General features: G+C 34.6%; 1 protein-coding gene and 1 pseudogene across 5 annotated transcripts in view; both read left to right on the top strand.

Annotated features, from left to right (window-relative positions):
- The first annotated feature begins 794 nt into the window (after positions 1 to 794).
- LOC147570842 (cullin-4B-like) overlaps positions 795 to 27,094 on the top strand; it is a 139,327-nt gene continuing 113,027 nt past the window's right edge. For 3 of the 5 annotated variants that reach the window (XM_086696740.1, XM_086696741.1, XM_086696739.1), the window contains exons 1-9: positions 2,273 to 2,483; positions 6,119 to 6,234; positions 10,201 to 10,304; positions 10,563 to 10,632; positions 13,262 to 13,335; positions 13,976 to 14,138; positions 14,240 to 14,329; positions 15,537 to 15,619; positions 16,375 to 16,442. In XM_086696740.1, coding sequence (XP_086552866.1) covers positions 2,273 to 2,483; positions 6,119 to 6,234; positions 10,201 to 10,304; positions 10,563 to 10,632; positions 13,262 to 13,335; positions 13,976 to 14,138; positions 14,240 to 14,329; positions 15,537 to 15,619; positions 16,375 to 16,442 — 979 coding nt within the window. Of the gene's footprint in view, positions 911 to 2,272; positions 2,484 to 6,118; positions 6,235 to 10,200; positions 10,305 to 10,562; positions 10,633 to 13,261; positions 13,336 to 13,975; positions 14,139 to 14,239; positions 14,330 to 15,536; positions 15,620 to 16,374; positions 16,443 to 27,094 lie in introns of those variants that run through there. The other 2 variants (XM_086696743.1, XM_086696742.1) reach the window with 2 other exon arrangements.
- On the top strand, positions 20,176 to 21,589 carry LOC112851881 (cyclin-A2 pseudogene; annotated as a pseudogene).

The raw sequence follows: 27,094 nt of genomic DNA, 5'->3' as shown, positions 1-27,094 counted from the left end.
TGAAGAAGAGAAATTCATTTTCTTTTTTTTTTTTTTTTTTAAATTTTTTTCAACATTTATTTATTTTTGGGACAGAGAGAGACAGAGCATGAACGGGGGAGGGGCAGAGAGAGAGGGAGACACAGAATCGGAAACAGGCTCCAGGCTCCGAGCCATCAGCCCAGAGCCCGACGCGGGGCTCGAACTCACGGACCGCGAGATCGTGACCTGGCTGAAGTCGGACGCTTAACCGACTGCGCCACCCAGGCGCCCCGAGAAATTCATTTTCATCTATGCATCTACACCAAAATTTATAACGTTCACTTTATGCATTCTACATAGAGGTTAATTTCAATAAAAGTACCAGGACTTACAGCATAAAAAACAAACAAACAAACAAACAAAAAAAAACTAATCAGAAAAAATAATTCCTTCCGTAAGAACGTTATAGCTTTAATAAAGCTGGTTAATGGTTATTTTTCCCTACATCGTCAATGATAGCTTCTGACAGCTTTTATACATTGCTTTAAAAGCCGTGGATGGAACGGCTTGACGACCTGCCTCCCAAGGAAAGGATATACAAGATTGATACATTTATGCTCCACATTCAGATTATTTAAATAACTGCATACATTTGAGGGCTAAGTGATCTACTGCAATCTGCTAAAAAAAAAAAAAAATGTGTTTTTCCACGCAGTGTTAATTGATCTTGTATTTCTCTACAATATCTTTCTCCGGACATGGCTCTAGCTCCTCTTCTCTTTCGCCTGGCAGCGCAGAGGGTACTTGTGCTATGCAAGCGTAAATCATAATCAGAAGTTTGGACTCCGTCATTTCCGGTGGAGACATCTTGAGGTGTCGCATCGCGAGACGGCGAGGCTGTGGGGGACGTCAACCGTCGTTTCTGAGTACTTTCTCCGGTTTCAGAGAGGCAAGTACTTTGCACCAAACAACCAGAAAATGTGTAAAGTATTACTGGTTTCTTATGCCTTGATCGTAAGGGTGCCGTGTTGCTGTTTTTAGTTCTAGCAGTCAGGAGGCTTCTAGCGTCGACTTTGTAACGGGAATTATGTGTGAATATATGTTGCCTAGTGCTACCATTGCGTCTCTCTCTTCACCTAAACTTCTCTCATGTTTTGCCGTGATTTCGGAGGGATATCCAAAATATCCATGATTTTTTAAAATCCCTGTTTATTTGTGCCTAAGTCATTATGTAGCGTAATTTGCCTTGCTTTTTATTTTCTTTTGCAGGCTTTGCCCTTCATTTTCTTACATACCCCTTTTTTACTTTCTTCTTACCTCTACTTTCTTCTTACCTTTAATCCTTCATTAAACTTAACTCTTTCCCCCCATGTGTGTGTTTTTATTTATTTTATCATTTAGCACCTTGGGCATCAGACTTGCTAGATTTTCTGGACCTTTATAGTGAATGTTCCATGAGAGTGCAGAGCTTTGTCTCTTGTTTGCTGTATATTACAAACGTCTGTATAGCCAACCGTGATGTAAAGTGGTACAGAGTAAGCAAATGTATTATATTCTGGCTTTTCTGACTTTCTGTACTTCACTTCTTGTCTGATTGATTTCTCTCTCTTAGCTGTTTCTGTGGTTTCTGTTTGTGTTTGTGTCTCCCCGCCCCCGCCCCCCACCCCCCCCCCCCCCAGGTAAGCTCTGTGTTGCAGGAGGTTGTGAAATATTCTGATATAGGTGCCTTGTACGTTTTTGTTTTTTGTTTTTTTTCTTTTGCAGTTGGTATTTACATTTTGTTCTCTTTCTGTCTCTATCTTTTTCATTTTTTTCCCCTCTGTTTCCCAGTTTTCTCTTGTTTTCTAATCTCTTGTGTTTCCTTCCCATGTTTGCCCTTACATATTCCAAAAACACTTCTACAGTCATTTTGTCATTTGCCACTATGCTGTACTGAAACTCACTTCTTATTTCAGCAGTCTCACTTTTTCCCTTTGTGCTTGGTTATTTTCCTCTTTTTCTTTTGACGATTATTCATTTTTTCATTCTCTTCGTTTTCACAGTATTTCATCTCCTCATCTGGTCATTAGTGTTTTGACTATTTCTCAAGAGATTATAACTACCTGCTGATGGTCTCCCTGCATCTGCTTCCATGTTGTGTTAAGGAAAAAAATGATTAAAATATAGGAACAAGGGTCAGGAATATTACTAAATGCTCTTCGTGTTTATCTCCTTTTGCTTCTTTTTCCTGTCACCAAAACATTCTTAAGTCTTCTACTAGATAAAATTATAAACCTGAATTTTCTCGGATCTCATAGGACTTCATGTGAAAATGCCTCAGCAAGACTCATCATCCTCTTCAGCTGCTGCTGCTGCCTCTCAGAAACCAGAGCAACTTAAAAGCGTAAAGTTGATAGTTTTCTCTGTGGCTGCAGACCGTCACAACAACGACTTGACTAAAGCCCCAACAACTCTGTCTAGTTTTGCCAGTAACATGCTTGGCACTGGCTCTGTCAAGAAGTTGGTAATCAAAAACTTTAAAGGTAACTTAATGATAATTTTTTTAAGACCTCAGTTTTATCTTTTTTCATACCCTGTTGCTGCTTTTCTTTACTTTAAATTCAGAGAGATACAGTTAACATTTTTCGAGGTAGTTAATTTTTAGAAGATTGGGAACATTGATTTTACAGTCTGAAGACCTGAATCCTGGGCCCCAGTTTAACCATGGAGTAACTCGAGACCTTTGGAAAATTACTCCACTCTTCAGTACTTTGTTTCTCTCTAAAATACATTTATGCCCTCCCTTACTGTTTGAAATACTCTAGGTTGCCACACCATTGTAGAATACGTTGTCTTCCATCTTTTTAGTGAGTGGATCTATAAAATTACTGAGAAAAGTTCTTATGTAGGGAGTCAAAAGGCAACAATTTAAATTTTCAATAAGTTACAGAACAGGTGGTAAAAAATTGTGCATTTGGACATAAACAGTGAAACCATAATAAGATCCTTTATTAGGAGTAGATTTTAAATTTTGAAAAAATATTAATATAAAAATTAAAAACTCATGATAATCATTGTTTTTTCATACAATTTTTATAGAATTAGTGTAATTTTTCATATAATATTTTCATATAGAATTCATAAAACAGAATCCTTGCATGGTATTTTGGCATTTTATGAACCAATGTTTTCGATATCTTGTCAAGATTCTCATTTTTTAGTTTACAGGTTTTAAAGGGCATATTCCAACCCTGTTGCCATCTTTAGTTGTCAAGAAAAAATTAAGTTTTTTAAAATTTTAATTAATATTATTTAAAAACTTTTGTATTCAGTTATTTTCTGCTCAAAAAATAGTTTTCTAAGTAAATATCAAACAATCCAAAATTTATGAATAAGACGTCAAATTTTCTAGAACTTTCAAAAGTAAATGTTTGTAACATTTTGCCCCTTGGTGTTTTGCTTTTTACCTTTTCTCCTTATCCAGAACCTAGTGCATGCTAGATTTATTATGCAGAAGTTTGACTTTAGATTGTTGAAGTTTCAAAAAGCAATCTTATTTTAGTGGCTAAGTAAGATTTCAAATAGCATGAATTATTTGAATTCATGTTATACTCATGCATTGTTGCATAGATTGAAAATTTTACTTTTTCCAATCTTTTTTGGTATATTTCAGCATTAGGGTGAGTTTAAGGAACTGAAATGCTTTGGTCTATGCATATTTTTTTCATTGTTTTAGTCAATATTACTAATTTGATCTGGGTTCTCATACTCAGGGCAGAGCTGTATCAAATATCTCTTAAAGTTATTGAAATAATTTTGACTGTTTTTTTAAGTTTATTTATTTTAAGACAGAGAGCACAAGCAGGGAAGGGGCAGAAAGAGAGGGAGAGGGAGAATCCCAAGCAGACTTCCCACTATCAGCACAGAACCTGACACGGGACTGGAATTCATGAACCATGAAATCATGACCTGGGCCAAAATCAAGAGTTGGAAGCGTAACCAACCGACCCACCCAGTTGCCTCTACAAATTTAATATTCCTACATAAAGGATACACAAAATTTGCTGATCTGTTTCATGTATTAAAATACTACAAATAAACTTAGAAAATATTCTGTTTTAGTGGGATGGAATATTGAAATAGTTCTGTAGATCGTATGTAAACTAGATTTGAAGCAACACTCATATTCCTTTTTCCGTGACATGATTAATAATGCTTTTCAGATTTTTAAAATAACTCATTTATTTCAGGGTAAAGTTTGTATTAAATTCTGCATAGAAGAAGGAACGGTTACCTTCTTGGATAATAGTAAATTTTTTTGAGAGTGAGAGAGTGAATGTGGTACAAAGAAAAATAAACTTAATATGTATGTGTGTGTATATATATATATATATACACACACACACACACGTAATTATAATTGTATAATATATATTCTATATAACATAACTTTGCGTGTATTATATATAAGCCCTAATATATAATATGTTAATATATATCATATATAATGATTAATGGAATCATATTAATCATATTAATTATATTATATTAAATGTAAGGTAAATTTAGTTATATATAATTATTAATGGATATTAATAATTAATATATAATATATATTATATATAATATAACTTTACATATATTATATGTCAACTTACATAGTTTCCCTTCTGAAGGGCCCACATCTTGGTTATGATTGTTTTCTACCTCAGTTAATTTGTGCTTAATTTTGTATCATTTTTCTTCTTATCTTAGATTCCCTTTATCTTTGCCAACTTCTTAAGTATAACCTTATCATTTATTTGCAAGATTATTTTTGTTTAGTAATTAAAACATAAAAGTTTCTTGTTTTTTGTTGAGACTTTCTTTTACTAATTTTGTGCTGATATTTTTACTGAGGAGAAATTCACAAAGAATGAATTGGACGTTAACTTTTAAAGCATACAGTTGTACACTTAGCACTTGACGGTATTATGTAACTACTGCCTCAGTTTAATTGTGAAATACTTTAATAGGTAGAAAATGAAAACCTGTGTTCACAAGCATTATGATTTCTCTGCCCCACTCCTTTTCCTTTCATTTCTGTCTTCTGTCTACAAGGCAGTCAGCTCTCTGATTTCTGTCTTTATAGATTTTCCTCTTCTGGATGTTTCATTCTATAATCTTTTTTGCGCCTGGCTGAGTTCAGTTAGCATAGTGTTTATGGAGTTCATTCAGGTTGTAGTATGTGTGAATGCTTCATTTTTATGGCTTAAGTAAAATCCTATCATATGGATGTACATAGTGCCGTGAACATTTATATACACTATTTTCTATGAATACCTGTTTTTAATTCTTTTGGATATACACTAGGAAGGGAATTGTGGGGTCATATGGTAATTTTATGGTTAATGGAAGAACTGCTAAATTTTCCACATTCTCCATACAATTTTATGTTCCTACCAGAGAAGTAGAAGGGTTCTGGTTTTTCCACATCCTCTAAAAAACTTGTTATATCCTTCCTATTAAGTATAAAGTCGTATGTCATGATTTTGACTCGTATTAATCTATTACTATGTTGGGCAGCCTTTCATGGGTTACTTGGCCACTTGTATATGTTCTTGAAAATATCTATTCAAATCCGTTGCCTAGTTATTAATTGGTTGATACTCTTTTTTGTGGATGAACTGCAACAGTTTTTTACTCTGGATGCTTCCTGCTTACCAGTTATTAGAAAATATTTTATTGTATCCCGGTGGTTGTGTTTTGCTTTCTTTATTTCTTACCTTTGATCCACAAAAATTTTACATTTTAACTGAATGAACCCCAATAAATTATCTTCTGTCACTTATGTTTTGGTGTCATGTGTGAATTTAGTGCAAGGTCCAAGGTCACGAAGATTTATCCCTTTGTTTCCTACTAAAAGTTTTATAGATTTTGCTTTCATATTTACATTTATGTCTTCGATCCATTTTGAATTATGTTTTCATGATGACACTGACTTCATTCTTTCATATGTGGGTATCTTGTCGTAGTACCGTTTGCTGAAGTGACTATTCTTAACCCACTGAATGGCCTCAACAAGCTTTGTTTAAAATAAATTCATTATATTATAAATGTATGAGGATATGTTACATATTATAGTATTTTGACATTGTCTCCCAAACAGTTATTCTATAAGCTTTCATTTATTTATTAGATAAACCCCTGCCACTGGAAAACTACACTGAAGAAACATGGCAAAAGTTAAAAGAAGCTGTACAGGCTATCCAGAATAGTATGTCTGTTAAATACAGCTTGGAAGAACTCTATCAGGTGTGTGTTATTTTTGGATACAGGTATTCACCAGTCATAATGGAATCAGGGTTTATAGTAATAATTGAATTATAATTCCTTGGATAATTTTTATCATCATGCATTGTAATCATGGGATCCACCAAGATTACAATCATGCAGTACACTTTCTGTATTTATATTTGATTGATTTACTTAGTTACAATTATGTTGTGTATAATTAGGTACTTTTATGTATATATTCTTATTGTTCAGGGTATCTTATTTTAATTTATTAATTTTTAAATTTTAAATATAATTTATGATTAAGTTGGCTAACCCACAGTGGATGCAGTGTGCTCTTGGTTTTGGGGGTAGATTCCTGTGATTCATTGCTTACGTACAGCACCCAGTGCTCATCCCAAAAAGTGCCCTCCTCAGTGCCCAGTAACCCATTTTCCCCTCTCCCCTAGTGCCCCAATAAACCCTAGGTTTGTTCTCTGTATTTAAGAGAGTGTGTAACTATTTTTCCCCCTACCCTTACCCCATGGTCTTCTTCTGTTTAGTTTCTCAAGAACCACACATGAGTGAAAACATATATGTCTCTTTCTCCTATTGACTTGCTTCCCTTGGCATAATACCCTCCAGTTTGACTTGCTGCACTTTGCATAGTACCCTCCAGCTCCATCCACATTGCTGCAAATGGAAGGATTTCATTCTTTCTCATTGCCAACGTGTGTGTGTGTGTGTGTGTGTGTGTGTATTATATGTTATTAATATATTAATAATACTAATTGTATTATTATAATATGTATTAATTATTATATTATATAATAACCTTTTATATATAATTTATATTATATTATATTATATTATATTATATTATATTATATTATATTATATTATATTATATTATATTATATTATATTATATTATATTATATTATATTTATTATATTATATTTATTATATTTATTATATTATATTATATTATATTAATTATGTTATGTTATGTTATGTTATGTTATGTTATGTTATGTTATGTTATATTATATTATCCATTTATCAGTTGATGGATGTTTAGGCCCTTTCCATAATTTGGCTATTGTTGAAAGTGCTGCTACAAACATTGGGGTACATGTATGTGCCCCTATGAATCAGCACTGCTGTATCCTTTGAATAAACTCCTAATCATGCTATTGGTGGGTCATAGAGTAGGTGTATTTTTAATTTTTTGAGAAACCACCACATCGTTTTCCAGAGCAGCTGCACCAGTTTGCATTCCCACCAACAGTGCAAGAGGGTTCTTGTTTCTCCACATCCTCGCCAGCATCTGTAGTTTCCTGAGTTGCTGATTTTAGCCTCTGTGACTGGTATGAGGTGGTACCTCACTGTGGTTTTGATTTGTATCTAGCTGATGATGAGTGATGTTGAGCATCTTTTCATGTGTCTGATGGCCATCTGGATGTCTTCTTTGGAAAAGCGTCTGTTCATTCATTCTCCTCAATTCTCCAGATTACTTGTTTTTCACATGTTGAGTTTGCTAAGTTCTTTATAGGTTTTGGTTACTAACCCTTTATCCCGTATGCCGTTTGCAAATATCTTTTCCCTTTCTGTTGGTTGCCTTTTAGTTTTGTTGATTGTTTCCTTTGCAGTGCAGAAACTTTTTATCTTGATGAGGTCTCGATAGTTCAATTTTGCTTTTAATTCCCTTGCCAAGAGATACAGGAGTGCTGAAAACATAGGGGCACTTGTACCCCAATGTTTATAGCAGCACGTTCAACAATAGCCAAATTATGGAAAGAGCCTAAATGCCCATCAATTGGTGACTGGATAAAGAAATTGTGGTTTATATACACAATGCAATACTACGTGGCAATGAGAAAGAATGAAATATGGCCTTTTGTAGCAACGTGGATGCAACTGGAGAGTGTTAACGCTAAGTGAAATAAGTCATACAGAGAAAGAGAGAGACCGTATGTTTTCACTCTTATGTGGATCCTGAGAAACTTAACAGAAGACCATGGGGGAGGGGAAAGAAAAAAAAAGAGAGAGGGAGGGAGTCAAAACGTAAGAGACTCTTAAAAGCTGCGAACAAACTGAGGGTTGGTGGGGGCTGGGAGGGATGGGAGGGTGGGTGGTGGGTATTGAGGAGGGCACCTGTTGGAATGAGCACTGGGTGTTGTATGGAAACTAATTTGACCATAAATTTCCTATTAAAAAATTCCCTTGGCTTTGGAGACCTGTTGAGCATCTGAGGTCAGCGCGGTTGTTGCCTGTTTTCTCCTCTAGGATTTTGATGGTTTCCTGTCTCACAGTTAGGTTTGTCATCCATTCTGAGTTGTTGTTGTTGTTGTTGTTGTTTTTAATGTATGGTGTAAGAAAGTGGTCCAGTTTCATTCTTCTGCATGTTGCTGGCCAGTTCTTCCACCACCATTTGCTAAAGAGACTGTCTTTTTTTCCAATGGATACCCTTTCCTGTTTTGTCAAAAATTAGTTGGCTCTACATTTCTGGGTCCAATTCTAGGTTCTCTGTTCTATTCCAGTGTCTGTGTGTGTGTTTTTGTGCCAGTACCATACTGTCTTGATGTAGTAAATGCTGAAGTCTAGGATTTTGATGCCTCCTGCTTTGGTTTTCTTTTTCAACATTACTCTGGCTGTTTGGGGTCTTTTGTGGTTCCATACACATGTTAGGATTGGTTGTCCTAGCTTTGAGAAGAATGCCAGTGTGATTTTGGATGAGATTACATTAAACGTGTAGATTGATTAGGGTAGTATTGACATGTTGACAATATTTATTCTTCCAGTCCATAAGCATGAAATGTTTTTCCATTTCTTTGTGTCTTCTTCACTTCCCTTCACAAGTTTTCTAGTTTTCAGCATACACATCTTTTACATCTTTGGTTAGGTTTATTCCTGGGTATTTTATGATTCTTGGTGCAGTTGTAAATGGGATTGATTTCTTGATTTCTCTTTCTTTTGCTTCATGATTGGTGTATAGAAATGCAACTGATTTCTGTACATTGATTTTGTGTCCTGTGACTTTGCTGGGTTAATGTATCAGTTCAAGTAACTTTTTGGTGGAGACTTTCAGGTTTTCCATGTTAGAGTATCATGTCATCTGTGAAAAGTGAGTTTGACTTACTCTTTTGACAATTTTGTGCCTTTCATTTCATTTTGTTGTCTGATTGCTGATGCTAGCACTTCCAACACAATGTTAAACAACAGTGGTGAGAGTGGACCTCTCACCGCTAAAAAGAACCTAGGCATACTTATGTAGCTCTGACAATTAAGCATCCAAAAGGCTGTATTACTGAAATGTAGCATCCTTTTTCTTTATTAAATGTGCCTTTGGTCATAAAGTTTTGGTTAGACTCTAGAACTCTTATAAGGTTGGTTCTGAACATTTTTGCCAGGTGAATTCTTTGTTTAATGAGGAGTGAGAGCTTTGCACTATTTTTGGTGACTTCGCTGCAGTGGTCAGTAGGGTGTATTTCAATGTAAACAAATGGTTTGTTTTATTGTTTGTTATAGGTATTGTAAGTCACACTTAATAAAATTGTGTTTCATTGTATCGTACACATTTTTAAAATTTATTTTCTAATTTTAAAATTTTAAAGAAAGATCGTAATCTTTTAAAAATTCTGAAAATTAAGACATGGTTTAACTTATGGTTTGAACAGCTAATTTCAGAGAATTATTTTTAAATTAAAGAAAGCTGGTTACTATGAATGTCTTGGTGCTTAGAATTACTCATAAAGAATGGGTTTGTACATACTGATTGAGATGGAAGACTTTAAATTCATTTTCTTTGGGTTCAGATACTGCAAATTTTGAAATAGCTTTTCCTCATTTAATAGTCATGACTATATTCATGACATTCCTATTCACTTATTAAATCATATAAAATAAGTTCATAATCAGTAGTCAGTATATCATCAACAGTTGTAGACAAAGTAACTTTATTTTGCATTTTTTCAACTTAAGCACAAAAATTTCATTTTTTCAGAGTGTTGAAAACCTTTGCTCCTACAATTTATCTGCAAACTTGTATAAACAGTTGAAGCAGCTTTGTGAACAGCACCTCAAAGCACAAATTCATCAATTCAGAGAATATCCTTTTTTTCCTCTTTGAGTTGTTTCCTGTCTTTTGTCAAATTTTCCATGTCAGTATCTGTTGAGTGGAATAATTTACTTGGTATATGGGATTAATGTTATTTTTGTTATCTTTGTGTTCTGTTTAAGACAGACATCCTTGGACCTAAGGTTATCATTAAGCAGTTTTAAATACTGTCTTTTAGAAGTCATATCTTCCATTTGCAGAATGTGTGTTAATGTTAGAATGTAAAGTTTTTCTTAACGTTACCTCATGGATTCTGTGGACAATGGCCCTTTTCTAAAGAAAATGGATAAATGCTGGCAAAATCATAGCAGACAAATGGTAGAGTATAGAAATTATATTTTTAGTTCAGAGAATTATCATGGAATGTGTTAAATGGTTCTGTAAATGAAAAAATTCAAACTGTAGTTAGCCCATACTTTATTTAAAAGCTTCTGGAAGTACTTTTATGGTAGACCAAAATTTTCAGTTCTTTAACGTTTTAATTTTAATTTATTTATTCGCTGACAATTAGGTGGTTTTTTTCCAAACAGATAATTATACTTTAGATGTAATTGAGTTTCACATTAATAGGAGCTTAAACAAGAGGCACGAAATATATGTCAGATTTAGTCTTACTAAATAGTGTGTGAAATTAGTAATTTATCATCTGAGTTTTGAATATACAGAGGAATGTATAGCAGAGCTATAACAAAGCTATACTAAATAAGATAAATAAACTTATAAATACTTCAACGCAAAATATGCCTATATTTTGAAAATGAAAATATGTAAATTGTGTTTGCTTTTCTATTTGGCAGAATAAAGCATACGATAATATGATATGTTGATACTATTATTAGATTTAAAAGTTTATATAATGTATAAAAACAAAACTGCTGTGAGTTTAAATCTTCACTAATGGAAAACATTTCTCTCAGTTTCATATGTAAAGAATAAAAACTAGAATAGACTAAACAGTTCAGTTCAATAAAATAGTGATACTGAAGAGTTTATAATTTTAAAATATAAAAGGAGGTCCCCACATGAATTATGATATGAAAGTATTTATCTAATTGTTTTTAACGAATTGCCAATCATATTGGCTGATTTAGTTCTTTGTATTTGGAGTTGTTATTCTCACTCCTTTCCAATAAGATGTGTCCTAAGTCATTGATGGCTCCCACATCCCATCTTTCTAGTTTTCTTTGTTTAAGAAAGTAATTGTGGGTCTTGGTTAAAAATGAGGGCTGTAATCCATACAAATACCAATTTCTGTTAACCTCCCCAAAACTGTTAACATGGCAAAATTCTCTCAACAGCATAATTACCCCTTCCCACGACATTTCCAGATGTCCTCTGTAGTGTTAAAAGAGGAATCAGCAAAAGAGGTGCCATGAATGTTTTAAGTTAGAAGCAAAAAAAGTAGACATTTTCTAAAAACATAGTACTTATGGCTACAGTTGTTGCTGATGTTAATTGTACAAGCATATTTTAAATCCTACACGGTTGATTACATCACTTATAATGATGGTGAACTTGCCACAAAATTAAAAGTGTGTGAAATAATATGCCATGCATGTTCATTATTCCATGCAATATGTAAAAATCATTCTGAAAAATATTTCCTGGAAAATTCTTACTCTTTTAGGATACAGTTCAAAGGTGATCATTTCTTTCATGCTTTCTAGGCCATTCCACTCTGGTTTTTATTCCACCCTAGTTTTCTTTTGCTTCTCATTTGCTTTCTCCCATCTCTTTGTACTATAGCACTTAAAAGCGTGTTTGTAATATAGCCCTTAAAAGGTGTGTTTAAAGCATTAATGCTCTATTTCCTTTTGTAGATTATGAATTCTTTGCCAAGTTTTTTGGTGTAATAGAGTCATCACATTGTGCGAGTTTAAGATGTACAGTGTGATGATTTGATAACGTTTGTATACTGCAAAATGATTGCTACGGTAGAATTAGCTAATACCTCAATTACCACTTTTCATCATTACCGTTAACTTTTTGTGGTGATACCAGTTAAGTATGTGTTCTATTAGCAACTGCCAAGTATCTTTCCAGCACATATGGTGATTACCTTCATCCCCATGCTTTACATTAGATCTCCAAAATTTATTCATGTTACAAGTGAAAGTTCATGCCCTTTGGCAACTTATTTTAAAATGTAAATGATTAAAACCTTATTTCTTTATAAATTAATTACATTTTCATTAATATAGTAGTATAACTTGAATTTAATACCTAAAGTTTTGTCAGTTTAGTTTTTTAGTACGGTAAGTATTAGCAGATATTTACACTGGTGATAATTCTTTGGTTTCGTCAATACTTTTTAAAAATATGAAGGGGACTTGAGACAATAATGTGTGAGAACTGCTCTTCTTGTATATGCTCACATCGCAGTTAATTTGTACACAGCCAGTATATTCATAATAAAGAAGTTTGTACATAACCAGTATATTCATTATAAAGAATTCTCTTCCTGCTGTGTGCGTTTTTAAATAAAAGCGGTGAAATGTTATATTTGTACACGGCCTTGGTCTTCGTAAGTATTGCTGTTAATTTTTCATATTTCCTCTTCTTTTACGGTACGGCTATTTCTTATGTTTTCAGTCTGCTGAAAATATATATGTAGGCGTTTGGATTTCAAAGATTTCTTGAGCAAACTATACTTACCAGTAATATTCATATATCAGCAGTTTTTACATAAAATAACCCATGAATACATTTTCTTTATATATTTCTATTACCCTTTATTATTTAAGAACTAGCAGTGTAGAAAAGAGTGAAAAATTTGAAAGGTTATCTTTACAAGAGAAATAAATACATTATTGCCCATGTTTGATTGAGAAGAATGTTACAAATTACGTGCTTTTCTTAAGAGTTAAGTTTTTGTTTGATGGAATGATAATTTAACCAAAAATCTTTGAGACGTAATGTTTTACCTTTATTTTTTTATTTCTAACAGAGCATGATTAGGAACATTTTTCTGTTCCTAGATAGAACTTATGTTTTTCAATATTTGATGATGTCTTCAATTTGGTAAGATACAAATAATTACTTAAAAAACTGTTACATGTGATTTATAGTCACTTCCTTTATCTTCTGAGAGAAAACACAATAAGAGAAAAATCATTTTCAAAATGTGTATTTCTTTGTATCATAAAACTTTGACTTTTTTAAAATGATATTTGAGTACATGGTAACACAGTTTTAAGTGTTAATTTATAATTTACCTCAATTTAAAAACCTGTCTTATAGGAAACATAGAAGTTCTAGAATCTAATCTAGGATACGGAATCACGTCTGAAATACTTCGTTATAAAAAACTAGCAGGTCACTAAGTTGATATTAATGTCGAAATTATTAATACCATTGTGCTTATTATGAAGGCTAAAAATCTAAGGCAAGTTTAGAAGCTTTAGCGTCCTAAATTTTGCTTAATTTTTAAGAAATTACTGAATTATACATGTCATCCACTGTGCCTTATTTACACTGAAATCTTATTTATTGATTTCAGACCATCAAAAAACAAAACAAATATTTATCCAACTGTAGATAAGTGAATTTAACATCGAGTTATATCTTGTTTTGACTGTGGGAAATGCATTATATACACAGAAGTGTAACTGATGGGAAAAATATAAGCCAAAATTTAGGCAGATTTTTTTGTTTGTCTTAGGGATATGGGCCTTGAATTATTTAAATCATACATAATTTGTGATCAGAATGTTCGTAGCAGGACCATAGATGGAATTCTTGTGTTGATTGAGAAAGAAAGAAATGGCGAAATGGTTGATCGATGTCTGATTCAAAGGCTTGTAACTATGCTTTCTGATTTGCGGGTAAGTAATTTCTTAACTTTCATTAAATTGAAACTGACTTCTAATGTGATATCTTAAAGATAACATTTAACTAAGTTTTTTTTTACATATTCCATTATTAGATTTACCAAGAATCTTTTGAGAGTAAATTCTTAGAAGAAACAAGCAGGTTCTATGCAGCAGAGGGAAGGAAGCTAGTGCAAAATAAAGAGGTATTTGAAATCAAGATGATAATTATAAATTCTTTCAATATCCATAGAAAAGATTATTAAAATGTGAAGACCATGTTTCTTTATAATTCCTATAAATTTTGACAAACCTTTCTTCCTGACAATTTTTTTTTTTTTTTTTGGTCAGTTATGCTAAAGATTTGTCTATTTTGTGGATCTTTTCAAATAAGCAACTTTTGGTATGGTGAATTTTTTTCTATTGTTTTTTTCTCATTTCTCTCTCATTAAATTCTATGCTAAATATTGTTTCTTCATTTACTTTAGGTTTACTTTGATCTTTTTCCAGTGTCTTTAGGTAGAAAGTAGGGTTTTTTTTTTTTTTTAATTTATTTTGTTTTGAGGTGTTTGTTTTTCTGATGTAATTATTTATAACCATAAATTTTCTTATAAGTAATGTGTTAGCTGCCATATTAAATTTAGGTATGTTCTAGCCTCATTTTCACCTACTTTAAGGTACTTTGTAGTTTCTCTTTGATTTCTTCATTGACACCTTGATTATTGAGAAATGTGTTGTATGATTGCCACATATTTGTGACTTTCTCAAATTTTCTTATTTTCCCTTGTTTCACTCCATTTTGATGAATGAGCACAGTTTTTTATAATTTCATTCATTTAAAATTTATTTGCTTGTTTTGTGACTTGATGGAGTCTGTCTTGCAGAATATTCTGTGTGCACTTTGAGCAGAAGTGTATTCTGTTGTTGGGTGGAGTGTTCTATAAATACTTTTTCGTGTTTAGTGTTGTTAAAGTATTACGTTAACTTGCTGGTTTCTGTCTGAGTACTCTATCCATTATCTTGGATATAATATATGTTCTTTTATGTATCGTGTACGTTCTGTATGTACTGTACATCATAGATCTGTATGTAGCCAAGTCATCAGCTTTTGTTGAATTTTCAGTGTTTCTCTTCATTTATAACAGCCCTTTGCTTTATGTATTTTATATTTTTGTTTGGTTATATTAAATTTTCAAACCATGGATTCCAGTTACAAGCTGTAACCAGTTTAATAATTCCTGACATTCTGACTTGATAGAAACAAACTGACCATATAGCTGTGCCTTTCAAGGTTATGAAACTAAATTGATTTAAACGACGAATGTTTTTGTTTGCTTGCTACAAACACTTTGTAACTTCCATTCTTTAAGTCCCACGATTCTTAAAATAGGAAGGTAAAAATTTTATTTTCAGATTCCTGGGTGTCTTTACCACATCAAGAAGCTCCTAGAAGGAGAAGTAGACGGAGTTAGAACCTACCTATGCCTTAACACACAGTAAGAATTACGTATTTTGTATTTGTGTATGTAATTTCTATATGCCATATTTATATACACTTTGATTTTGCTTTACTTAGATCAGAAATTATCAGGGACACCTGGGTGGCTTAGTCAGTTAAGCGTCTGACTTCACCTCGCCTCAGGTCATGTCTGTGCTGATAACTCAGAGCATGGAGCCTGCCTTGGATTCTGTGTCTCCCTCTTTCTCTGCCCCTACCCTGATCGTGTGCATGCTTTCTCTCTCTCACTGTATCTCAAAAGTAAATGTTAAACAACTTTTAGATTGTCGTATGATGGGCTTAAATAATATAGTTCACCTTTTTTGCTTAGTTCCTGCCTTTCTCCTTTCTTCATTTGTATCAAAAAGATGGGAAAGCCTGACAAATAAAAATTTCTTCATAAGTTTATTTTTTAGTTTTTTGGATGAGTGGGAAACTTTAGAAAATTTGTTGTTGGTCTTGTTTAATTAGAGATAAAATAGTAATTTTTATGTAAACTAGGTGTTTATTATTATCATATAATTTCCTGTAGTTATGTAATGATAATTATAACTCTGAAATCAGCAGTTCATGCAATGAAATTCAATCTCCTGAAGACCAAACTACAAATTTTATGACACTCATACATGCATAACAATGTAAAACAGAAATCAGGACAGATGACAGTAAGATATGCAGAAGGATTTTGGAAAACCGTTTTAACTCTCCATTATGAGAATCTTGCAGTGATTCTAAACTCATTTTTTTAAACAGGAAACAACTGATCACTATGCTAGAAAAGCAGCTTCTAGGTGAACACTTATCAGCAGTTCTTCAGAAAGGTAAATGAGAATATGTATGTTTTGAGAAGGCATTATGAAAGAAAATAATTTTATTTTTTTACATTTTTAAATAATTTTAATTATTAATGCGTTCTGTGTGTAAGTCAAGTCTTCCTTTAAAATGATTGATAAAACCAGATACAATTTTTTTTCTCATTCTCTCATTTGCCAAAGCAGTTTGTGTCATGTAGTATATTCAGGGATTTTTTTATAAGAATACTAAATGAGAGTTACACATATACCTTGAGATAGTAATGTGCTAAAGCTTTATTTTTGGCTGATGTTTTAAAAATAGTCTGTATTGTTACCTTTGTTTCTGGTGTTTTAAAATTTTAGATTGTAGGTTAGGGCTCTCGAGCACATGTTTTGCTTCTGGTATTTTCCCTTTTCTTCACGTAAGGGCAACATTTGTTCAAGAAATTTGTGATGAGCTTTTGCTTCGTGGTGCAAAATAAATGGATTCCATACAGGACATACTTTTTTAGAAAACCTTATTAAATGAGTGCATGTAAACTAAAACCTGACGTTGAAAAGAAGTACATTATTGAAAGGAGAGTCTGTGTCCAGTGACCTCCCACAAGGAAAAGATTTAGGCGTGATCATAAACAGGGAATCCTGGTGTTGCTGAAGTATACTGAACAAGGCTTTAGGGAATAGTGAATGTTAGTTTAAACTGGAGAGAGTAAGTGTAGTTGATCACATTGGCCTTTTGAAAACTTGGATTGTATTCTAGATATGATTAAAATCTTTTTGAGCATAAAGAGCATGTAGGAGAATATCGTAGTAACTTTTTAGAGAGACGGAGCCTTGATTTTATGGTTGAAGAAGGGAGAATGTCTTATTAATTAAGGTAATTTTATCGTTGGGAAAGGACTTTTTCATATGTTAATCCAGAGTATTGTATAATTTTAAGTTTTATTCCTGTCCACAGTATACATTTGGTTATTATTTTTCCTTATCACTTGAAGTGCCTTGTAAATAAACTAACTTTAAATACATAAAACTTAACTAGATTTTAATTTATCTTATTTCATGTCTTTCCATCTCATTTCCTTCCATGTCATTTAATCTCATTTCATTTCACTTGAAGAGAGAGTGACCCTGACGAGAGGGCCAAAGGGAGAGAGAGAGAATCCTAAGAAGGCTCTACACTTATTGTTGAACCTGATACAAGCTCAGTCTCATGACCCTGGGATCGTGACCTGAGCCACTGAAATCCAGAGTTGGATGTTCAGCTCACTGACCCAACCAGGCACCCCTAACTATTTATTTGACAACAGAAATATAGAGTGGGGAGAGCACCAATACGGTGAATTTTTCTATTAGAAGGAAATTCATATCATCAGAAAGGTATTTCAGATCTTTGAAATTAAAATGAAATAGAGTCAGAAGAACTCATAATTTAAAATTTTTCTATCGTATTATTATTATCATTATTATTATTATTATTATTATTATTATTATTATTATTATTATTATTATTATTATTTGGAATATGAATGCAGCTGGGTGAGGTGTCCAGGATCGCCCTCAAGTTCAGCAATTTGCTAAAAAGTACTCCCAAGAATTCAGAAAAGATAACGATGAAAAATGTAAATTGAAATCATCAAAGAGAAGAGGATCATAGAACAAAGTCCAGGCATGAACTTTCAGTTGTCTTCTCCCACTAGGGTTGTACGGACAGAGCTTAACTCTCCCAGAAATTGTGATTGACAGCATGCATATAGTGTTGCCAAGTAGGGAAACTCACATCACACGGATGACTTTCAGCATGACTGATCTTAGTGTCCAGTCCCTTCAGAGATCAGGCTGGTATTTCCTGGCCCAAACCCCCCACTATGAGTCACATTTTACCATGAACTGTGTAGCATGGCCCTTTGACCCCCCCCCCCAGTAAATAAAATTTTTTGCTGCGTGGTATTCAGAGAGTTTACTGATTACCTTCCAGAAGCTGTGTAAAGGCCAGACTTTTCTTTAAGCAAGAGATACCCTTTACTGCACAATAATAGAATGGAATTAGATAAAATTAAAATAATTGTGTTTCTAATCTTGGTCTTAGAATAGAGTAATACTGTAAGCCCCACATATGACTTACGGACATTTTCACTCTTCTAGGAAACGTCTTTGGGATGGGTTTCTACAGGTATAACAGGTGTTTGTCCTTGAAAACCAGTGGTTTTTGTTTGTTTGTTTGTTTGTTTGTTTGACCTACTAAATAGATTATTGTTTCTGTGGTAACAGAAAAATGTGCATATCTACAAGGCTTTCCACATAGTTTGTGAAGCACCTGAATTAAGGAGAGGATTCTCAGTAAGAATGAGGAAATGTTATAGTTTTTTCACTGCTGAATGGACAGATGGACATATATTGGATTGGAGAAAATTTGTGAACTGTTGCTTATTAGTGGAAAGAAAAATTCTTGTTTATTAGGATTCCAGATAGTAGTAAACTTCATGGATGCCTATTTATGGGTTAACCATTGTGTACGTTCTCTGTATCCTTTCATACCTACATCTCTTCTGGGCTTGCAGTCCTCGCAATAATTAAGCTGATGCTCAGGGAACGAAGACTGATTCTAACATGGATGTTAGGCAGACATTTCAGAAGACAAATCACCCATTAGAACATATGGTATCCCCGAGAAGTTATGAACTAGAAGTGATTTCTGGATCATCTTAATACAAATATTCTTACAAATCTTGGCTTATTTATAGGATTTCCTTACTTAAAAGTAAATTTCTCCTTAGAAATGTTATAGGTCCATTGTATCTCAGGGTTTCAGTTGAAGCATTTGTAATTATGTGCAGTCTTACGTAGATCCCCACATTTATATTAAATACATGCATTTTTAGTAACTTTTTCTAGCTAAAATGAAGTCCCATATCTCCCCCTACCTTCAGTATTCACTAAATACTGACTGAAGATATTTAGGGTACAATTTACTGCAAAGTGAAGGTTCAGAGAAATGGTTGGATCCAGAGAAAACAAAACAAAACAAAACAAAACAAAACAAAACAAAACAAAACAAAAGAAAACAAAACCCATCCCATGAGTTCATCTACACGGAGGTCATAATAATGGCAAAAATTAAAAGATAAAAGTCTTTCAAGATTCTAGGATATGTGCTGCTGAAATGAGCACAATCTTTCAACATTCTGAAGAAAATTGTTTTCCAAACCAGAAAGTCTACAAGATGCAGCCTTGTTTTATTAATCTAAAATTATGTCTGAGAGGTATAGGAAGTATACATTTATAAGCCAACAGTGAAGTACTGTTACTTCAGATTGTAAATGTCCTGTTTTGGTAAACACACATAACTTAAACTTCACCGTTTTCACTATTTTTAAGCATACATTTCAGTGGCAGTAATTTCACTCACAATATTTGGAGCCATCAGGACCATCCACCTGCGGAACCTTTTAGGAATAGGAATCGTGTATGAGCTAAACAATGCACTCTAAATATTTTGATGCTTGCATTTTAAATTGTTAACTATTTTCAATATAAATGTAGTTACAGTGCAGAAAATATGGCAAGTGGCTCTGAAAATGCCTTATTGAGTTATTTGGTGTATTAACTACCTGAACTGCAGGAACAGCCAGCTGCCACTCCAGTGGGCTGCTTGCTGCATCTTGGAAGCATCTTTATCCCTGCGCACTGTGGGAAGTGCTTGCATATGCCTTTTGCAACCTCCTTGGTACTGCGTTATCCTTAGCGGGCAAGCTGCCTAGAGATGGGGCAGCTGGATGTGGGTGGAGTGTTTCTTGGCCCGGGAAAGAGTACACACTGCTTTGCACCACAGACTTATCCCACCAAGATCCCAGAAGCAGTGATGTTGGGCAGCTCCATGCCCAGGCCTAGAACCAGAGGGGCTGCTGATAACTGTAGCACATGACAACCCAAGAGGACCAGAGGAACATCAACCAAGAGAAGGTGGTGCCTGCTCAATAAACTTGGGAAGGCGTGGCTGTACTGAAGGCCAGGAACCATGCTTTGCGGTGTCACAGCAAAGGCCCGAGACACAGCAGATTGCACCTCTTAAGGATCTTCCTATGCATGATGAACATGCTGCTGTACCTCCCTGGGAAGCAAACAGTAAGCATCCTCCATTTACCAGGTGGATAAAACACAAGAATAGACTGAAAAAGGCCAGATGAATCTAAAAAAAAAAAAAAAAAATCATGAAAATGTGCTGGCTTTCAATTTAGCTTTTACTTTACCTTGACCAAGAAAACCACTGGTATCTCTTGATTATCCAATGGATAGTAGTTTTGAGTCACCACACGTTACGGACATATCAATTGTACTAGAAGATGGAAACCCAATGAATGTTCAAGAAGTCCTAGATTATCATGAGGATATTGACACATACCTTAGGGAAATGGAGATTAAATGTAAACCTAAAGGGGCACCTGGGTGGCTCTGTCAGTGGAGCGTTAAGTGTCCAATTTGGGCTCAGGTCATAATCTTGCAGTTCATTAGTTCGAGACCCGCTTAGGTCTCTGTCCTGACAGAGCAGAGCCTGGAGCCCGCTTCGGATTCTGTGTCTCCCTCTCTCTCTGCCCCTCCTGCACCTGTGCTCTGTCTCTCTGTATCTCAAAAATGAATTCAATGTTAACATTTTTTTAAATGCAGGCCTCAAGTGTGTTACATGAAGAAATCTGTAAGACCTCATAAACAGTTTGACGGCTGTGCTTGTGGACTGGTTTAAATAGGAGAATAGTACAAAGCACAGAATGAGACCCTGCATTTGGCTGTGAACTCTATTGATAGATTTCTTTCATCAGTGTGTTTGTGCAGGAAATCTTCACGTTCTGGGCACACTTCCATGCTGTTAGCCTCAAAGTTTGAAGAAATGTACCTACTTGCACCAACAGTAAATCAGTTCTCCACCATAACCTGTCCACCAGCAGTCTGCAAACTGCAAAGTTGAAAGTTTAGCAATGTTTCTGTGAGAATTAAGTTTGATAGATACCATACCTAAAGTACTTGCCATTACTAGAGCAGCCTTTCATTTCACACTCCACACAGCCACAGGACAAAGCTGCCCTAAATAATGAGTTCAAAAGACTGGAACTAATATCCTGGAGTTGGTCATACGTCTGTGGGTCCATGTCTGGGTTCTGTCTTCTGTTCTGTTGATCTGAGTGTCTGTTCTTGTGCCAGTGCCATACTGTCTTGATGATTAGAGCTTTGTAGTATAGCCTGAAGTCTGGGATTGTGAGGCCTCCTGCTTTGGTTTTCTTTTCCAAGATTGCTTTGGCCATTCAGGGTATTTTCTGGTTCCATACAAATTTTAGGATTGTTTGTTCTAGCTCTGTGAAGAATGCTGGTGTTATTTTGATAGAGATTGCATTGAACATGTAGATTGCTTTAGGTAGTGTTGACATTTTAACAACATTTGTTCTTCCTATGGAGCATGGAATCTTTTTCCATTTTTTTGTGTCTTCTGCAATTTGCCTCATACGCTTTCTATTGTTTTCAGTGTATAGATTTTCTACCTCTTTGGTTAGATGTATTTCTAGGTATTTTATGGGTTTTTGGTGCAACTGAAGATGGGACCAATTCCTTGATTTCTATTTCTGTCGCTTCACTGTTGGTGTATAGGAATGCAGTTGATTTCTGTGTGTTGATTTTATATCCTGCAACTTTGTTGAATTCATGAATTAATTTTTGTAGTTTTTGGTGGAATCTTTTGGGTGTTCCATGTAGAGTATCATGTCATCTGTGAAGAGTGAATGTTTGACCTCCTCCTGGCTGATTTGGAAGCCTTTTATTTCTTTGTGTTGTCTGATGGCAGAGGCTAAGACTGCCAATACTATGTTGAGTAACAGTGGCGAGAGAGGACATCCCTGTCTTGTTCCTGACCTTAGGGGGAAAGCTCTCAGTTTTTCCCCATTGAGGATGATATTAGTGCTGGGTCATTCATTTATGACTTTTATGATCTCGAGGTATGCTCCTTCTATCCCTACTTTCTTGAGGGTTTTTATCAAGAAACGATGCTGTATTTTGTCAGATGTTTTCTCTGAGTCTGTTGAGAGGATCGTATGGGTCTTGTCCTTTCTTTTATTGATGTGATGATTCGCATTATTTGTTTTGTGGATATTGAACCAGCTCTGCATCCCAGGTATAAATCCCACTTGGTTGTGGTGAATACTTTTTTTTAATGTATTGTTGAATCCAGTCGCCTACTATCTTGTTGAGGATTTTTGCATCCATGTTCATACTTTTTAATGTATTCTTTTAATGTATTTAATGTATTTTTAATGTATTGTTGGCTAACATCTTGGTGAGGAATTTTGCGTCCATGTTCATCAGGGAAATTGGTCTATAGTTCTCCTTTTTAGTGGGGTCTCTGGTTTTGGAATCAAGGTAATGCTGACTCCATAGGAAGAGTTTGGAAGTTTTCCTTCCATTTCTATGTTTTGGAACAGCTTCAAGAGAATAGGTGTTCACTCTTCGTTAAATGTTTGGTTGAATTCCCCCGGAAAGCCATCTGGCCCTGGACTCTTGGTTTCGACAGAGTTTTTATTACTGATTCGATTTCCTTACTGGTAATGGGTGTGTTGAAATTTTCTATTTCTTCCTGTTTCAGTTTTGGTAGTGTATATGTTTCTAGGAATTTGCCCACGTCTTCCAGATTGCCCATTTTATTGGCATATAATTGCTCATAATATTCGCTTGTCATGGTTTTTATTTCTGCTGTGTTGGTTGTGATCTCTCCTTTTTCATTCTTGATTTTATTTACTTGGGTCCTTTCCTTTTTCTTTTTGATCAGACTGGCTTGTGGTTTATCAGTTGTGTTAATTCTTTCAAAGAAGGAGCTTCTGGTTTCATTGATCTGTTCTACTGTTTGTTTGGTTGTTTTCGATACAATTAGTTTCTGCTCTAATCTGTATTATTTCCTGTCTTCTGCTGGTTTTAGGTTTTATTTGCTGTTCTTTTTCCAGCTCCATAAGGCGTAAGGTTAGGTTGTGTCTCTGCGATCTTTCTTCCTTCTTTAGGGAGGCCTGGATTGCTGTATACTTTCCTGTTATGACCTCCTTTGTTGCATCTCAGAGGTTTTGGGATGTGGTATTATCATTTTCATTGACTTTGATATGCTTTTTAATTTCCCTCTTAACTGCTGGGTTAGCCCATTCATTCTTTAGTAGGATGTTCTTCAGTCTCCAAGTATTTGTTACCTTTCCAATTTTTTTTTCTTGTGGTTGATTTTGAGTTCCATAGTGTAGTGGTCTGAAAATATGCACGGTGTGATCTCTATACTTTTGTACTTACTTAGGGCTGATTTGTGTCCCAGTATATGGTCACTTCTGGAGAACGTTCCATGTGCATCTGTGAAGAATGTATATTCTATTGCTATAGGATGAAATGCTCTGAATATATCTGTGAAGTCCATCTGGTCCAGTGTGTCATTCAAAGCCGTTGTGTCCTTCTTGATATTTTGGTTAGACGATCTGTCCATTGCTGTGATTGGGGTGTTGAAGTCTCCTACTATAACGGTATTACTATCAATGAGTTTCTTTATGTCTGTGATTAATTGAAGTAAATCTTTGGGTGCTGCCTCATTTGGCGCATAAATGTTTACAATTGTTAGGTCTTCTTGGTGGGTAGCCCCCTGGTTATGACATAATGCCTTTTCTGCATCTCTCGATACATTATTTATTTTAAAGTCTAGATTGCCTGATAGAAGTGTGGCTACTCTGGCTTTCTTTTGTTGACCATTAGCGTGATAGATGGTTCCCCATCCCCTTGTTTTCAGTCTGAAGGTGTCTTTAGGTCTCAAGTGGGTCTCCTGTAAACAGCATATAGATGGTAATTGTTTTCTTACCCATTCTGTTACCGTATGTCTTTTGATTGGAGCATTGAGTACATTGACATTTAGAGTGAGTACTGAAAGATACAAATTTATTGCCATTGTAATGCTTGTAGAATTGGAGTTTCTGGTGATCTTCTCTGGTCCTTTCTTTCTTGCTTTCGGTATGTATGTATGTATGTATGTATGTATGTATGTATGTATGTAGGTAGGTAGGTAGGTGGGTGCATATGTATGTGTGCGTGTGTGTGTATATATATTTGTATATATGTATACATATATGTATATGTGTGTGTATATGTATATGTGTGTGTGTGTGTGTGTGTGTGTGTGTGTGTGTGTGTATACATACATTTTTTTTCATCTTTTCTCCACTCGGAGAGTCCCCCTTAAATTTTTTTGCAGGGCTTGTTTAGTGGACACAAGCTCCTTTAATTTTTGTTTGTCTGGGAATCTTTATCTTTCCTTCTATTTAGAATGACCATCTTGCTGGATAAAGAATTCTTGGCTGTCTATTTTTCTGATTCAGCACATTAAAATATCCTGCCACTCCTTTCTGGCCTGCCAAGTTTCTGTGGATAGGTCTGCTGCAAAGCTGTTCTGTCTTCCCTTATAGTTTAGGGACCTTTTTCCCTTGCTGCTTTGATGAGTCTGTCCTTGCCTGACTGTTTTGTGAATTTGACTATGATATGCGTTGTTGAGGGTCAGTTTTTAAAAAAAAAATTTTTTTCAACGTTTTTTGTTTATTTTTGGGACAGAGAGAGACAGAGCATGAGCAGGGGAGGGGCAGAGAGAGAGGGAGACACAGAATCGGAAGCAGGCTCCAGGCTCCGAGCCATCAGCCCAGAGCCTGACGCGGGGCTCGAACTCACGGACCGCGAGATCGTGACCTGGCTGAAGTCGGACGCTTAACCGACTGCGCCACCCAGGCGCCCCGAGGGTCAGTTTTTATTGACTCTCATGGGGGTCCTCTGTGCTTCCTGGATTTTGATGTCTGTGTCTTTCCCCAGGTTAGCAAAGTTTTCTGCTGTGATTTGCTCACTTAACCCTCCTACCCCTGTTTCTCTCTCTTCCTCCTCTGGGACCCCTATGAATCTGATGTCGTTACTTTTTAATGCATCAGTGATTTCTCTAATTCTTAAATCGTGCTTTTTTGCCTTAATCTCCCTCTTTTTCTCTGCTTTCTTATTCTCTGTAAATTTGTCGTCTATATCGCTGATTCTCTTTTCTGCCTCATCCATGCTTGCTGCCCCTGCATCCATCCGTGATCACAGCTCGGTTATAGCATTTTTAATTTAACTCTGGCTATTTTTTACTTCTTTTTTCTCTGCACAAAGGGATTGTAGTCTGTTTTGGACCCCAGCCAGTATTCTTATTATCGTGATTCTAAATTCTGGTTCAGACATCTTGCTTGTATCTGTGTTGGTTAAATCCCTGGCTGTCGTTTCTTCGTGCTCTTTCTTTTGGGGTGAATTCCTGCTGAATTCTGTGGTTCAGGTTGTGCAGAGTGTTGTGTTAATCCTCCAATCAGTTTTCTAGGTGTGTAGGATGGTTCAGTGTTCATCTCAACAATAATATTTTATAATGTAAATTGAAAATAGAGGTTTGTACATAATGAGGCCCCGAATGTAGAAAACTAAGATATTTTTCTGTTCAAGTCCTATCTTTGGATTTAAGAAATACTTCACTACCCAAAGTCCTAATCTCTTTAAAACATTGTTATATAATTTACATGCCATAAAATCTATCTGTTTTAACAAACATATTTGATTGGTTTTTAGTATATTAATGACAATGTGCAGTCATTGCCCCTGTGCAGTTTAGAACAACTTTTTAATGATTGACAGTTTTCAGTTCACCGTTACAGTTTTAATGCTTAGAAATGCCAGTAAAAAAATCTACAACCGAGTATGTCATCTGTTCATAGCTTTTTTCATCTTCTGTTTTTATAACGAATTTAAATTTGAACAGAAAACGATTTATACTTCACGTAAACCATAATAATAAATGGTAAACTGGTAGTATGGATTGATTAAAATGTAGGAATTTATCACCACAGTTACTGGGAAGTGAGAGGTGAACTGCAATAGCATAGATTTTAGATCACCGAAGTTGAGGAATGCTGAAAAGTTATTAATTTATAAATTGGCAGATACTAGTAAATTATGATATTTTATTAACCTTAGTTTCTTTATTTTATATGTTCTGTATGGTATATATATTTCTAGGATAGAGTTGGCAGAAAGTTTCTTTGGACGGTGAGGGTTCTTCAGGTAATGTTGAATAGAGAAAAGCAACATGTTGATATTGATGTATTCTGATGCTGAACACGTGGCTTTTTAGAAGCAAATATACTGCCATATGTCTTTGGCATTCTGGGGCTTTTATGCTTGTTTATTTATTTATCGAATGATTATATGTGTCCGTATATTTCGGTATATTGTATACCTTCCTGTTCTTATGTAAAAATCAGTATCTGGCACTTATCATATTTAATGTTTCTAATTAAAGTTCTGTTTACAATGTGTAATTTTCTAATTCATGCACAGTAATATCTATATTACAGACTTACTTACTATAAATTTATGTGATGTATGTTTTGCGGCAATAATACGAAATACACAGTGTGTTACAAGACAGCATTGTGACAGTGGAAAAACAAATAGTCCAGAGGAATAAATTACACTCTTTTTTCTGCCATCCATCTAATTATTTCTTAATAAACACTTACTGATACTACACTTACTTGCAAAGTTTAGGACTGTAGCATTTTTAATCCATAGTAAATGTCTTGAATGTAACAATCTCAAATTAATGTATCATTTAACGTATATCT

Source organism: Puma concolor, unplaced genomic scaffold (genome assembly GCF_028749965.1).
Source record: "Puma concolor isolate L17-30 unplaced genomic scaffold, mPumCon1.1.hap2 unalloc_scaffold_8, whole genome shotgun sequence".
NCBI classification, from domain to species: domain Eukaryota; kingdom Metazoa; phylum Chordata; class Mammalia; order Carnivora; family Felidae; genus Puma; species Puma concolor.
The sequence above is the reverse complement of the archived record's forward strand: the minus strand, read 5'-3'. Positions and strand labels throughout refer to the sequence as shown.